Source organism: Medicago sativa, chromosome 7 (assembly GCF_051527215.1).
Source record: "Medicago sativa cultivar Bolivia chromosome 7, Bolivia_mono, whole genome shotgun sequence".
Taxonomy (NCBI): Eukaryota; Viridiplantae; Streptophyta; class Magnoliopsida; order Fabales; family Fabaceae; genus Medicago; species Medicago sativa.
Genome location: NC_140755.1, coordinates 94,727,656 through 94,744,483, shown reverse-complemented (window position 1 = coordinate 94,744,483; position 16,828 = coordinate 94,727,656). Strand labels below are relative to the sequence as shown.

Genomic DNA, 16,828 nt, shown 5'->3' with positions numbered 1-16,828 from the left:
TCTGGAAGATTCAACTACTATGTAAAATACTCAGCTCCAAAAGAGTCAAATATCCCAATTGAGTCAATAGAACCAAAAGGATGGAAATCTTCAACAAACCCAACAACTGTCCTTGCAGATTTACCAAAAATATCTTGGGCCGATAAAGTCGAAGAAGAAGAAAGAAAAAATGGAAAAGAAAAAGAATCCATTGATCAACAAACAAGCCAAAAGATTGACAGTCAACTTGGAGGCAAAAAGAAAGCTTATGTAATTTTTGATGGACCTATGAAAGGTATCTACCAAAACTGGGAAACCACAAAGTTACATACAAACGGCAAAAATGTCAGATACAAAGGGTATGAGACCCTTGAAGAAGCAAAAACAGCCTACAACGCTGTTTACAAGGAAGTTGCAACAGCAAACAATATAGTCCAGCCATCAAAAATGGAGACTAAGAAGAAAATATCTGTAGATAGAATTATCTATGGAGAAAGCAAATTTGTTAAAGAAGTCACCATTGGAGACTACTACAAAAACTGGAGATGGTTAACTAACTACTCAGAAGAGTTAAAAACAGAATGTTTTTATCCTAGCAACAACGGGATAGAAGTAAAAGCTGTAACAGTCCCAGGCGTAGGAAAAGAATTAGTCAGATCATTCTATGATTGTGGAATGATTAAAACAATGTATCTTCAAGAAGATGCAGGAAGAAAAATTCATGAACTAGAACTTCTTCCAAAAGATATAGGCGAAATCGCTTATAAGTTCAACAATAGTTTCGCAAAAGGTAAAGAGTTCTTTTTATCTTTTACTTCAACTTATCCATGGTTTGAAGACGATGAAGTTATTAAAGCCAGACACTTAATCAAGATTGGCATTTCAAATCATTCATATCCAACAAATGATGGAAGAGATGTAGATCCAAGACCAGAATGTTTTCTGCATCAAATGGAAAAATTCTATGATGCTCTCATCAGATTTGGAGTAAAATTACCAAACTTCAGGGTAATTACTGCAAAAGAAAGTTTTCTAGTCTATAGTGATTCAAGGAAACAAGCAAAAGAAGAGCATCTTCAGCAAATCCTAAAGTTTGAAGAAAACTTTAGTGGACTTGAAGCAGACTTGGGCCGTCTACCCGACCCAATCCAACAGGAGTGCTGCCGACACTTTCAAAAATACAAAGGACACCAAATCAAGTGGTGCGCAAAGGACATGAAAAACGTGGCCGACAAAGAATCGTTGTATGATAGTGACATATCACCAAATAACGAAGAAAATGTAGAAAGTTAGTGGGCATGGGACCCATTTAGAGATAAGCCTTATCTCTAAGGCAATTATGTAACATATTTTTCTACGTTTTCCTTTTCTTTTTGTCTTGTCATTTCTTTTGTGTGCTGTAAAGGAAAGAGACGTTGTGCCAACTATGAAGGCCAACTTGTGAGTCTCTCATCCTATAAATAAGAGCCTCGAAGCTCATTTGTAAGTACCATGTTTTGAAGCAATATAAGTTATATCGTTTGATATGAGCTTGCCTCTTAGTTTTTAGAACTAGTGGTCCTATAGTGGTAAAACACTATAGCTGAGAATTCTTGAGGTAATACTCTGGAGGAATTCGCCCTGAGTTGGGATAAACTCAACACAAGCAGAAAAAACTGCTGAAGAAGATCAGATTGCTGAAGCAAAACAACCCATATTTCTGAAGAAAAATCAGGTATGAATTTATCAAGAATTATTATAAAATATGTCTGAAGTTTCATATTTTGAAGGAACATCTAGTTATCATGCTGATAGCATAATAGATAATAAAATTGAAGAAGCAGATTTATCTTTAACTGCTGAAGAAAATTTCAAAAGAAAGTTTAGTAAACTTAAGGAATTTCTGTCAAGAAAAAATATTCTAAAATTCGGAATAATGGTAGGAGAGGAAGCAATTCCAATTGAAACAACTAATGGAAAAATAGTTATATCAACTATAGATAAACAACAAATCGATAAAAGACTTGGAAAATTTTCTGAGAACGAGAGAAAAAAGATTGGTTATATTCATATATCAACCATTCAAATTCTAATCAAAAGTACCTTCATGAAAGGTATTGATTCACCTCTAGAAATAGCTCTAGAAGATTCCAGAATTAGAAATAAAAAACAAGCAGTAATTGCAAAAGGAAATTGTAATCTAAAATATGGAAAGATAAAATTTGATATAAATTTACAGATGGGATTATCCCTAAAAGATATAGATTTGAATAAATCCATAGTTTTTCATTATAAACTAAAAGATTCAACATTTATGAAAGAAGGTAATCACCCTTTTACAATTTACTACAGAATTAATTATGCTTTGAGTAATTCACATCATAGCATAGAATTCATAGGAAAAGAAACAATTCATATTGATGAATTATTTACACCATTAATTACTTTGGAAACACCAATATTTAAAGATATCACGAGAAATAGTTTTTCTCTGATAGAAGCAGAAAAGAATATGTTTGAAGAAACAGAAAAACCGTTGTTTAGAAGCCAAAGTCTTCGAATAACATCACCAAACAAAGATCAAAAGGATTTTAATAAATCATTAAGTTCTCAAACTATATTTGAAGATGATGTCTCATCCTCAAATAACACTTCATTCGAACCCCCTAGGAAGGATTTCGAAATAAGCAGAGAAAAAGAGCTTAAGGATCTGCATGATTCTATAAAAACTCTATCAATACAGGTTAATAAGATTAATCAAAGACTATAAAAAGTCAAAATGCCTGGATTAAATCTAAAAACAGAGTTACAACTCTATAAGCAAAGACTAGAAGAAATAATTTCTGAAATAAATTATCAAAATACAAGAATTATATTAAAACAAATTCTTTTTGCTTCACAAGATTTAATAATCTACCATGTAGGTTATATTTCTAATTTATTAGAAGAAATAGAAGACTCGAGTACTCTTACAAGTATTCAGCAAGAAAAAGCAAAAAGACTTTTAGAACCCTTTCAAGGTTTAGAAAAAATCGAAAAAATGTTAAAACAAATAAAAACTGATCAAATGTTAGAACAAGAAAACCTCCGCTGGAGAATCAACAATTAGATATGCCTGGATTAGATCTTATAACAGAATTAAGACTCTTCAAGAAAAGGCTAGAAGACATAGTCTCTGAAATAGAATTGTATTATGAAAGAATTGTTTTTAAACAAACTCTTTACAATTCTAGAGAATTTGTTATATATCATATAGAATATATTGAAGATCTATTAAGAGATACAGAAGATTTAGAAAATCTTACTCAGATACAAAAACAAAGAGCTAAAACACTCTTAAAACCTTTTCAAGGATTATTTAAAATCGAACAAATGTTAAAAGAAGTTCGAGAAAATTCCGCAGAAAACCCCACTCCAAACCTGGTATCAGAGCAGGAAACACAATCCTAAGGGATAAACATGAAAATAAAAATAAAAAAGAAATTAAAAAATATTTTTTATATAAAACAAAAGCTTTTTAAAATCGTTTTTCCAAATAACCGATTTAAAAAGACATCCACATGGCACTCTCCCATTAAGCCACATAAGCGACTTTTTCAGAAAAGTCATAAAAACAACTGCACCATAGCAGTCCCCTTATTTGAAATCTTAATACATTGATCTATCAAGGAAATGAGTCCTCATATATCGCAACCAATCACATTATTATTATCACTTCTATTATTATAAATTACTTTTTTTGAGGGAATTATTATAAATTACTTTTCTTTCATTCGGATAATTATGATTAATTGCTATCATAAAAATATGTATTTATGGTAAATAAACTAAAATATATACATATTTAATTTTTAACGGAGCAGAGAGTCAAATATGTAATTGGAGCAGTAAAAATTACTTTATACATTTATTTTTTAGTGGAATGAAGTGTATCAAGAAAGAGACCAGTGTAATTTACTCTTTTTTCTTACATCAATTTACTCTTATTATTAATAATTGTTGTTGTTAATTTTTTTTTCCTGGTACAAGTTTTTTTTTTGTTTGACAAAAGGTACAAGTTGTTGTTGTTTTAACAGGGATCAATTAATCTTAGTAAATAAAAGGATCATCAAGTAATCTCAATTCTTTTGTCGGCATTAAAAAAATGATGAATGACAGAGGTGCGAGATGCTAGATTTTACTGCTCCAACGTTTTCATTTTTTCCTAGTTGATATATTCCTTGACAATGCCACGTTTTTGGTATAAACAAACCTTTTGAATAAAAATATTTCGGATTAGTATATTAGTATAAACAAACCTTTTGAATAAAAATATTTTGGATTAGTGTAGTGTTTTGAAGACAAAATCAATTTTGTCTTAAGACCGTCTGGAATGAGGATATTTAAGTAAGTTTCATAGAAGAATTAACCAGTATTTTTTCTTTTTTCATTGAAAAAACTTGAAGTCGCGGAGTGAGTAGCATAAAAATTATAGAAGTAACTTAAATTAGATATGATATTATCATTAATGTTTGGTTACAGATAATCTATCACCACTATCATACACATTTTTACTATTGGAGCAAAATGTGTATGAGTTGCATAAGCATGAGATAACATATCATTATCTGCTCATTCATTTGTATTGTATGAAACTTAAGATGGGTTCCTTAAAAAACAAATTAAATATCCCTTAAAAAAATAAACTGAAATGAGGTTTGATAGGAGGCCAGTAAAATTAATTCTGACACCATCCAATGTGAAACCAATAGTATTATTATTATTTGGTAACGGCATGGAGACTATTTTTGCAGGGGACCCTAACCAACCATAGTGGAATGAATTAACATTAATTGCTCTCCTTTTGTTTTTTCTCTTTGCTATATGGCATAATGGCGATAGAGAGGAACAAACAAACCACACAGAATTGGAGATGATAAAATAAAAAGATACAAATATTTATATTGTTTGATCAATGTGGCCTATAGACAATAAAATAGACTAATTTCTTTTGGAAGATTATAAGATATGCAAATAATTAGATCTGAGGATGATTATCAGAGAATTTGGATGGACAAGAAAAAAGACCAGATTAAAGAAGTTTGAGCTACGACAATAATTTTGAACACAATTCTTGTATGCATATATGGAAGTAAAAGGTTCGAACCACTTTGCAATTTAATCTTGTGTATAGGTGACCCATGAATAATACAAAACATAAAGTAAAAAATGTTTGGGCCTTTGGGGTGTTAAAGTACATGCACTTAACTAAGGCATGTGGTTCCCCGGAAACATACCACAAAATCACATGAGACAAGATGCTTTTATTGAGGTTCCTGCAAGTAACAACCAAAACACGACCGTTTATTCACCTTGTTGTTTTTGGATTTCCAAACTGTTAAATTTGAATCTCCAAATTCTATCATCTACCGAAGTTGTTACTAGGTTGAGTCACGATCAGGTCGCTCTCTTTAAGACGTTTCGTGGCACTACCCAAAGTTGTGCAAGGTAGACTATCAACCACGCCGCCTCCAGGATAAAACAAGCCCAGCTACAACTGTTCGATTAACTACTGCACTGTAGAAAAATCGTTCGAGAATTACACCCTCAAAATATGGCTCAATCGTTTGATCGAAGCCACTCGATACGGTACGTAACCGCTCTATTCGAAACCGTTCAAATTAATATGGTATTATTACCATTCTATTATGGTGCTGAGACCACTCAAATATGGTGTTACCACCATTCTAACTTCTCCAAAACATGAATATGGCACTACGACCACTCAAATATGGTGATACCACCATTTCTCCTTAAAATTATTAAAATAATATATATACTGTTAAGATCATTCTTTAATATGATCTTAATAGCACTCTATATTCCGAAGAATCATATATTATCGAAGGGAATATGAACCTAAGACCAAGGGACTATGGTCTTAAGAACACTCTTAATACCGAAGGGACAGAAAGGAGTAGAAGAAGAAGAACGATTTGTTAAAATCGAAAGGGAGAAGAGAGAAAACCGCACAGGAAGCATCAACTGTGAGATTTTGGTGTGAAGAATGAGTGGGGCGAGCTCTCCTTTTATAGGCAGAGTTACTTGGGGATTAAGTTTGCTTAATCCTTAAGCAAACGCGTTTTACACGTGACTTGGGGATTAAGTCTGCTTAATCCTTAAGCAAACGTGTTTTCTTAATTGGAAATATCCGGAAGCTTCTGGATACGGGTTTGGATCGGGTCGGAATGTAACACATCAATTTGTTACGCGTAACGCTTTCGTATAATGAAAAATTAATTAATTAATTAATTAATTTAACATTTTAAAGTGACAAAAAAATGTATATCAATTTTTTAAGCGTTCACCCGTTCACAAAATTGGGTACCCCAAGGGCACACCCTTAGAGGTCACTTTTCCCATATATAAACACTTACTAGTTGGGGTGACCCTTCAATGTGGGACATTTTTAAGTCACACCCACACACTAGTTTTTTCATAGTGTTTTTCTTTCCAATTTTCTTCACTAGAATTAACTAGTGTTCCAACACACCTCATATAAAGTGAATTACAATTATTGATGAACAAGCTAATATGATAAATTACGAGTGATTGAAATATGAATCATTCCTTCTAAAGAACTAGAGCCCCTAAGGTGTCTATCTTTACGATAATGTTTGTTTACGTATCATTTCAGATTTAAATATAAGCTAGTATAAGTTAAAATTAATTAATATGATGAGTTCAACAATCTCTTTCAATCACCGCTGATTTATTTGGAAAGGTTTATTGAAATAAAGTGGAATCAATTTTGTTAAGAATCCCATGTTGTATATGAGGTGAAGCATAAACATGAGTTTATAAATAGAGATAGTTTTCATCTTATAAGTTAATTTTGGAAGGTTGAATTAGATCCAATTTAAATACTAAGATGGTATAAAAGTCTTTGTTGTAATATTGTTTGATTTGATATTAATATGCTATCAATTATATATTTTAACAAACATTTTAAACCCTTATTTCTACCCAAAAAAAAAACATTTTAAACCCTTATGAACTAATCATTTATCCTATACATTAAAATATGTATCTTTGGAATCACGAGTTTGTCAAAATCACAAGAATTACATATATCTTATGAGTTAGTTGATAACGGATAACAAATAAGATTACTCATAGCTGATAAACAAGCATATTGAGTTTATAGTATTTGATAAATTTAATAGTTGAATTAGATAAATATAAAATGTCATAAAAATATTTTTAATTAATGTTTAATTTTTCTTTCAATTAAGATAAGGGAAAATTTGACAAAAAAAAAAGAAGATAATTTGTAAACTCAAATCTCTTCTTGAATAGCCTATAAAATGAAACTATATAAGCTAAAAAAAACGCTATAAAATAGAGAGAAAAGTGATTATGGAACATATATATTTTTATCGTATGAGAATATTAACTACAAACAATCTACTATAAACTCGTAATTTAACCTTGCCAAACAGAATATTTGTAGCTTTTGTACAATGACGGTGGTTCACATGATCCTATTTCTATCAAAATACCGCAAGTACAAACATGCACAAATTTAGTATGAAGCTATGATTAATAAATCTGAAATTTTATTGACAAGTCACGTACAGCTTGCAAAGAGCTTCTTTTCTTGACCAATATGTGTTGACAAATTTACACGAACACAACGGGATATTGAACTATTTGTCGGTCACACATAGAGGAAGATAGAGGGTGCATGGTAGGGCAAACTTTGCCGACAGATAAAAAAAAACTCACAAGAGTTTTGAATTAATTGCTTGATTTTCTGCTATATCAGAGATGGACGTTACAAGGCTCACCACCATAGAAGTTAATTACTTGTAATTAGACCCTCCATTACACGTTTGGAAGTAAATTACATTTGTTAATAATCAATCACAAGCTTATATATATATATATATATATATATATATATATATATATATATATATATATATATATATATATATATATATATATATATATTCTGAAATTTGTTTTTTAAGATGGATGCTTTCGTCACTACTCTGTATACAAGTTGACATACACAGGTTCGTGCCTTTTCTTTTGCAATGGACATTTCAACAACTAAGATTTTAATTTATGTAAAATTTGTGATCTATTTTGTTATGGAGTCAAATAACTTAATGGATAGATTTACACATTATTAAATGTAGAGAACTAAGAAAGAGGTTCGAAGCTCGACTCCTTCAAATAATGTTCCTCATATATAACTACATACTAAGTTACACTTATTCGACATTTTGTGATTATATGTTTATCTCCGGTAAAAAGGAAGTTGGCATAATGTAGGTTTGTTTGGTGGTTGAGTGTGAGAGTTAAAAATAAAGTGATAAATAGTGCTTAATTTTTATTTTCACGTGAATATTTATTTTACGCAAATGTTTGTTATTTTGTTTGTATTGAAAATTAATTTCATGACATACTTTTCACTTCAACCCCTATATTTTTTTTTTTGTGTTACAAAGTAACAAGACAAAAAAAAAGTAGAAATTAAGCTTTAAGTTTGTCTCTCAAGATGAGAGGCTCAATGTTAGGTAGGGGGCACTCATGATGAGCAAAGCCGCTCAAATGAGATCCCCTATTTACCTTACCATAAAATCTACACACATAGTTTGTTCCAAAAGAACATGCGTCAATCAATGTTATCATTTTCACGTAAATGTATGTAGCATATAGAGTGCAAGGTATGACCACGAAACACAACAAACAGCTCATCGACTTCCAAACCATCACTCTTACTGCAAATAATGTAGTTTTAACTTTTGTTGTTACAAAAACCAAGATGCATCAGAATAACACCCAAGTCGACCAACAATACATCACCTCCGACTTTATAATAAGAAAATAGCTATCTAATCATCATTGTGGTTGCAACAATACCACCGGAGTCGTCCCCGACAATTCGGAGGACACGTTATAATCTTGACAATTTTTCATTTAAAAAGATTTGATAAAAAAATCTCACATCACTTATAGTGATAAACAACTAAGTGTAGTTAAACATATAAGCAATGGTTCAAACATGACTTTTATCTACATGAAAATAGACATTCATCTATGAGCGATGCATAATTGACAGAAAAAAAGAACCATTAGTGACGAATTTTGGTCGTAGGTACAAGTTTTTTTTTCTTCTTTTTATTAAAATTTTGAAGCTCTTCCAAATCTGAGACCCTGTTTAAAAGGCTTTGTTGCACAGGACTGTCCCTGAACACCACCAACACCACCCAAAGCCTAACCCCTGTATCTCTCTACCAATTCACCATATCATCTTACCACTCATGGCCTAAAGGTTTCTTCATTGAAGTTTTAATTTTAACTTAATTTTTTTTAAAATCATCATTTTTAAGAGTTTTTTTTTTTTTGACAAGTATTTTTAAGAGTTTTTGTTTGTTGTAAAAAAAATCAGTATATCTATATTTTCAGCAGGATTATGCGCAAAAATAAAAAAAAATTGGGCTGCGGCCCGTTTTGCTATAAAAATTTGACTGGGGTTTTTTTTATTATAAATGGACTGATCACTAAACAGCAAAAGACTCTCTTTCATAAAAACGTTGCTAATTAGACACCTAGTAATTGTTCACAGACCTCTAAAATTATTCAAAATACCTCCAACAACAATTAACTTTTGTTCGGAGAGAATTTTTTTAATGGAAAAATATAATATATTATTAAAATTAGTGCATTAATAAAATCAATATTATTTATTGTCTATAGTTCTCCAAATTTTATTTAAAAACCTATAGTGGGTCCGGATCATCTACATTTGTGAAGGAAAATGACCATTTCAATTTCAATTCATAAAAACAAGACACATGCAAAAGGAATATATCAATTTGAAAATGATGAAAATAATAAATTAGCAAAAACAAAATTTGAAACTAAGAAAATTGCTTATGACAAAGTTTTATTTTGAAGGATGCTTATGACAAAGTTACGAACCTGTATTATAAATCTCCTCCTTCTGTAAACCCTAAAGGCGATTAGAACATTCCATCATCTTATTTCTAGATCATCTTGTTTCCTTTGTCCATGGTTTTTTGTTTCGCTTAATTTTTATGAGTCGACTATTTATTATTTTTTTGGGAAAAATGTTGTGTACACGGGTGATACACCTTGAAATAAAGAGAAACGAGAGTTATGTGATAAATTCATAATGTGATAGGAATATTGTCACAGGGATAAAAGGATAAAATTGAGTGTTGAATGAGTGTTGGAAAAGGTGGGATTTTTTTTTCTAGAGAAAAAAAAAAGTGGGTTGTGTAAGTATCACATTTGTTCTTTTCATCAAACTACTCTTATTCTTTTTTCATTTCATTCTTCTGGTTTGAATTTGCCATATCACCATTTTTGGAGTTCAAATTTTAATTTGAAAAAAAATTTACAACAACTATGATACTAATTAAAAATTACATGCGATAAAAAAAATTGAAAAATAGATGGCTAATTTTGTGAGAGTAACAAAATAAAGGGACTGTTGGAGGGGGGAGTTCACCCGCCATTGGTACTTCTGCACTTGTGAATGCTTCCATTGGTACTTTTGTTTTGGCCAAGGTTGTTAGCTACCTTTTGTCGTTATTCAGTTGGTGAAGCTTTGGGGTTACATTCTGCCTTGTAGTGGCTTAGCGATATGCAATTTAACAACGTTGATTTCAAACAGATTCCAATCTTACTTGTTATGCTTTTCATGCTACTCGAGACAACTATTCTGAATTTGGGTGTATTATTTCTTCCTGTCGTACTCTAGTTAGTTATTTCTTTACCAACTATAGGGTGGAGTTTGTTAGGTGACAAACCAATGAGGTTGCTCATGTTCTTGTAGGAGAAGCCATATTACTAGCTAGTCCTGCTATTTATTTTCATATACCCGAATATATTGAATCTCTTATTATCAATGAAATATTATAAGCATATTTCCTTTAAAAAAGGACCAAGATGCAACTAAGTCAAACTAATTTGAAGTGAATTTTATTTTTGAAATGTATGAAGTAATTTTTATTATTATTTCTAGAATCAATTGCACAAAAAATAAATGAGATTAATTTCTCTGCACATAAACTAAACTTTTTTTACATATTCATCCAATCAAATCATGTCAAATGCATGTTTTTAGTAATATTTTAGAACTAACATTTAAATTGGTATCTTTGATTGATTTGATCGAATTCATGCGTAAAATAACGTTACACTATCAGTTTGATGATGTGTACAAACTAAATTGAAAACAAATATGACATGTTTGACAAGCTAAATATGAAAGAGATATGATATGATAGTGGCATGATAGTCATTTACAAACATGATACAAAATTTGATAAGATTAATTTTTATTTTTTAAAGTTTAAATGCGTAACCAGTGGCGGAAGCTTATATGGGCTGAGGTGGGCCACGGCCCACCCCAAAAAAAAATAATTTTTTTTCCTATAGGGAAATTACAAAAATATCCTCAGCATATTTTATTTTTCTCAAGTGGCCCACCCAGACTTTAACGCTTCTTCTGTTACACGTACACAAAACAAAACTTCTTTGATACTCACTTCTTTCCTCTTCCTCTGTTACGCGACCTACAAACCCATAAGTCATAACCTTTAATTTCCGACGGCCGAATGTCAGTTGTCACTCATTCCGGCCGCGTCACCTTCATCTTCATCGCCGGCGCCGACCACTCCGGCACTCCCTTCTCTCTCTTAGTTGGATCGCGTAACGACTTATTTTAATTTTCTAAGGTATGTAGTTTACTTTTTTGATGAAACTTTGTGCTTAGCGTTTATTACAACAGAAAAATTTATGTTTATACATTAGAGTATATTTTGCTGGCCCACCCCCGATATTTTTTCTAGCTCCGCCACTGTGCGTAACATCTTTTTTCTGGAAAATATGTAACATTTTTTAAAAGTAAATAAATTGGGCGTTCAGAATTCGAACCTCAACTCTTACACATAACATGCAAATGTCCTTAACAACGGAGACAAGTTCGCACGGGAACATTTTTATTTTATTTTTAACTATGACAATGTAAGATATAAATCATGTATTCTTTTACATTGAGCCAAAGAGTGGTTTGAATTTTCCTTGATTGAATTACTCATACGCCACATCGGTCTAGTCCATCGGTCCTATATATATATATATATATATATATATATATATATATATATATATATATATATATATATATATATATATATATAAGCCAAAATTTGAGACGCTTTTGTTTTTGTTTTCTTTTCTCTCCATCGTTTTCGTCTCAGTGAAGTTCAGTCCACACTACACCACAACAACAGGTTAGTTTTTCCTTTCTTTTCATTTCCCCTTTGAATTTCTTTTATTATCATTTCAATCCTCAATGAATTCATATTCTTAACCTATTGTTTTATTGATGAAATCATTGCTGTTTTATTAGTAGTAGTATTCATTATTTGTTTCGGCTTTGTTATAATCTATATTATTTTCTGGTACTGTTTTTATTGAAATGACAATTCAACTGACTATGATCAAGGAATCCTTGGTGATGATTTCTTGGAGTGACAGTATCTTGTATTGTATTGGTTTAAAATTTAAATTTATTTGTTCCTGATGTTTGTATATATGTTTGATTTGAGGTGTTGTGCTTGTGAATTAGTGGTTCATTATCAATGAATGTATTTTCCCTAATAAAATATAATAATATCGTAATCACAAAAGGGAGGGATCAAGATTCCTCCCTCGTCGTCGTCGGGATATTCTAATTTCATGCAGTCAGCGTATTGATGACAATTGGTTCAAAATCTGATCTGAATACAATGATGGCCAATACATTGATCGCGTGTGAATGCATGAAAATCCCAACAGCAAGGAATTCAATTTTCAAGGAATTTCATTCCTAACATTTGCTTTGGTTATGATCATTTTGCCCTTTGAGGGAAGGGAAGGGATGCTTCCCTGTAACCTGTACAATTGGTAACAAATTCTTCTTAATGGATTACGGAAGTATAATAAGCAAGTTTAATAGTTAACTAGACCCTAACCCGTGCGATGCACGGGTTTGTTTTGATTTTCATATATAAGAATCAGGTTTACTATATTATTAGTTGTCGACATGTTTAAATATATTATGTATAACATTTCAATAAAGACTACAATGAATAAAATGCACCGAAGTTGCAACTCGTCATACAAAATCTAAACAATGAGCAAAATTTAAACAATGAGCTAATTAAATAGTTCAAAATACACATCAAAGGAAAAAAGTTACTGTATAAAGTTAGTATGAGAAACATATCAAGTGATTCAACCATATAAGCCTATAAGGTCACCTACATTTTCATTTTTCAAGACATATGTCGTAGGAAAAATGAGGAAGAAATGGTTGAAAACCCGCAGACTTTTGGGTTTAGATTGCGAAGGAGAAAGGAGAAAAAAGGGTTCGAAACTGTTTGATAAAAAAGAAAAGGAATTAATTGGTTTTTTGAAAAGGGAGTTTAATATTGGATATCATGTAGTGGAAGCCAAATGCTATCACAAAATCAGCAAGTGGCTTGATGGTTAAAATGCTTTGAAGTATCCAACATGGCATGGGTTCGAATCTCTGGAGGGATTTTTTTCATAAATAATATTTTTCAGAACCCTAAAAAAAGGGCGGGATTAGGGTTAATCAGGGTTGCTTGCAACACTGTTTAACATTTATATATATTAAGATTAAGATGAGAAATATGATGTTTATATTGCAAAATATTCATGATTTGTTAGGAGTGTGCATGTTACACCAGCTATTGATTTATTCATCAATGGTTTGAGATTGTTTTACTTAACCCTGTAAACTAATAGCAAAATATTGATTTTTTTTTTTCTTTATGAAATTTAGTTTCTGGATAGTTTGGTATTGAGAAATAGAATTTGGATTTACCTTTTGTTAGTTTTGAATCTGGAATTAGAGGTTGAAAACATATTATTTCATCTGGCCTCCAATTGGTACACATTTTAGTTCTATAAGGCTTAAATGACATTAAAATTTGCATTTTCAATTGCTTAACTAAAAGCTCTTTTGCATGATCCAATCTCCAAAAAACTTAAAACTTTATATTGTGGCCTTGGAATGATTTTATAATTTATATTTGTATAACATGAGTGAAAAGCTTTCCCTCTAATAGTCTTTTTCCATATACTTTTTATACAGGTTAGTAGTTAAATACACAATTTTATAAAGATCTACATAAAAGATGGATCTGATTGGTTGTAGTTCAAATGTCCATCAGAACGACTCTTCAGAGGGCTCACATGATGCCCGCAAAAATAATTCGACTGGAAAAGAAGCCTTCGTAAACCATGGTATGTCCTTTCTTGACATCTATTGTCGATAGTTCGACTTTAACAAAATAAGAATTAGCGAACAAAATTTATTTCATGCTTCGAGTTTTTTGGGTATCTTGCAAGCACATAGATCTTAAACAGATCTGCAACAACTCGCGCGCGTGTTTGTGTGTTTAACTTCCAATTAATAGGTTTGGCTTGTTTCAAGTATTAATTTTGTTTTTTCTCCCTGCTCGGAATGTTTTAAACAACTTATCGGAAAAACATTTTAGTATCCTTTGTTTGTTTTTCCTGTTTCCTTGGTAAGTCATGAGGCAACTTGCATATAGTGTATGGATGTGGCTTCCGGATAGGAAAAAATGAATATGTGAAAATTGTGATAGGAGTACAAGTACATAGTTTGTCATAAGGTTGTATTACAATATAATATGATACACAATTGCACACTAACAAACATACACATGTAGGTATGAGGTATCTATTTTGCTTACACAGCCAGATGTAGCTGCAGATTATAGAAATAACTGGAATTAATCCTTTCCAGATCCCTGAAACCATTCAGAAAATATGAAATATATTAAAAAAAAAATTGTTGTATTTGGATGTTAACTCATGTGAGACTTTTCATTGTGTTTGATTTCTCAAGTATCAAATGCAGTCCAGTTTTAAGCCTATTCTTAGAATATTCTCAAGTATAGTCTTGTTATCATGCAGCTGAGATAGCGTGGAATCAAAAGAGGAAAGAATGGGTTGGTGATCAGTCAAAAACAGCACAGAGACCCCCTAAAGTTTCAACTATATGGTACATGCATATTTCTGATTTTCATCCATACATCCATATAGAAATTAGGGGGATATGTTTGGTCAATTGTAATAAAAATGAATTCTTCATTCATGCATTTCATTTGGGTTTGATAGACCAACAAAAATATTGGCGCCAACTAAATGGAATAATCAAAATTTCTATGCACAAATTTATTGATCACTTTGTGAATCCATTTCATATTTTAGAAAATGAATGCTGTCTCTTTACTGTGTCTCTAAGCTCTATACATGTATATCATCCTTTTATTTGTTTGGTTTGCCAATATTAAGCGGAAACTTTTACTTTAGTAAACCTGTACATGTTGCTAATAGCTCATCATTGGCCATCCTCTATGTTTTATGTAACCTTGAATATCCATTTCATGTTTACCAAAATTAACCAACATCTCTTTCAGCCTGACAGGAAATTCTGACGACATGCTTTTCTCTAACGAACCTTTCCGCCCGCCTATACCTTTAGCTGTAAGTTCTTTAAGATACACCATTTCCTTTTCAAATTTGGGAATGCATTATATGAAAAAGTTATATTGGTAAATTTGGGTTATGCAGGAGATGGTAGACTATTTTGTTAAAATTTGGAAACATGAAGGTCTCTTTGAAATAGCTAATAGGTAATTCTTCTGAAAACATCAGCAAGAATTTTGCATGATTTTATTTGCAGAGAAGACATCACAAGGAAATTGTTGAGATTGAGAGACCCTTCAATATGAGATTGGTTGAAGTCATAGAATGATATTTTTAATTATGTTAGCAGCACAGATAAACTTAATAGCAGTTTCCGCCTGCCACACTGTAATTTTTTTAGTCGTGTGCGACTGACTGGCTGAACATTTTGTAGTTGCTTTTTTTACATTTTTGAACTAGAGTGCATTCTATGATTACAATGTGTGCAATTTCAATGTTTTGATGAATTTCAAAACAAAAAGTTGAATATACATTGAACTGTTGTTGGTTTTGATCAACCAAAAATATTATATAGAACTAGGGTGGTAGAATTATGTTTGGTAATAACAATTAACTTTAGGAACATAGATCTCTTTTTGCTTAAAGGTTTATTTCAGATGACTAAATATTTCATCATGACAACATAATCAAATATGCAATCAGTTTGTCTAGCACTCACTCTTTCATCGGAGAGAGTGTTCAAAAGAGAGTTGTTGATGTTATTCATTGGGAAATTTGGCTTTCACTATGGGATATCCAAGTCTTTCCTTTGGTGTTGTGCAATAAAACATGAGAGAACATTTTTCAATTCACATTTCCAAACAGCCAAATATGATTTCAAATGTGTACTTTCAAATGATTCCACACAAACAACCAAATATTTTTCAAACTTTGTGGTCCTTGGCTCGAAACGCTCGAGACTTGGTATCAGATTGAGGATAAAAAAAATATGACACAAAATATGTTTTTTTTTTCCTATTCATATCAAAAGTCATATTCAACCGTAAAAGTTTCTTCCATAAGCCTTTTTTTTCATTTCATAAAAGAAAATCAAGCATTTTTTTTTTTTTTTACGTTTCTATGATATATTTAGCTTGACGCTTTAAATACTTGTTGGTTGAGGATTGGGCATCTTATTTGAAATTTAATTGTGTATTCTAATTGTAGAATATAATTAACTTTAGTCGTGAGATGAGATCTTTCACATAACATCCTCTTTAAAATTGTTGAATTTTAATCTTTCAAGAAAGTAAATAGAGGCTAGTTGAGTTGGGAATAA

General features: G+C 31.3%; 1 protein-coding gene across 4 annotated transcripts; it reads left to right on the top strand.

The window, feature by feature from the left end:
* The first annotated feature begins 12,172 nt into the window (after positions 1-12,172).
* LOC146910570 (zinc finger protein) lies at positions 12,173-16,136 on the top strand. 4 transcript variants are annotated; one of them, XM_085727830.1, is made up of 5 exons: positions 12,173-12,275; positions 14,147-14,298; positions 14,995-15,082; positions 15,501-15,567; positions 15,655-16,136. In XM_085727830.1, the coding sequence occupies exons 2-5, from the start codon at positions 14,190-14,192 to the stop codon at positions 15,718-15,720; spliced, it is 330 nt and encodes a 109-aa protein (XP_085583956.1). In that variant the 5' UTR covers positions 12,173-12,275; positions 14,147-14,189; the 3' UTR covers positions 15,721-16,136. The 4 variants fall into 4 exon arrangements, with proteins under 4 accessions (XP_085583956.1, XP_085583954.1, XP_085583957.1 ...); XM_085727828.1 differs by having other exon boundaries at positions 15,767-16,074; XM_085727831.1 differs by lacking the exon at positions 12,173-12,275 and having other exon boundaries at positions 13,581-14,298.
* Positions 16,137-16,828: the final 692 nt, after the last annotated feature.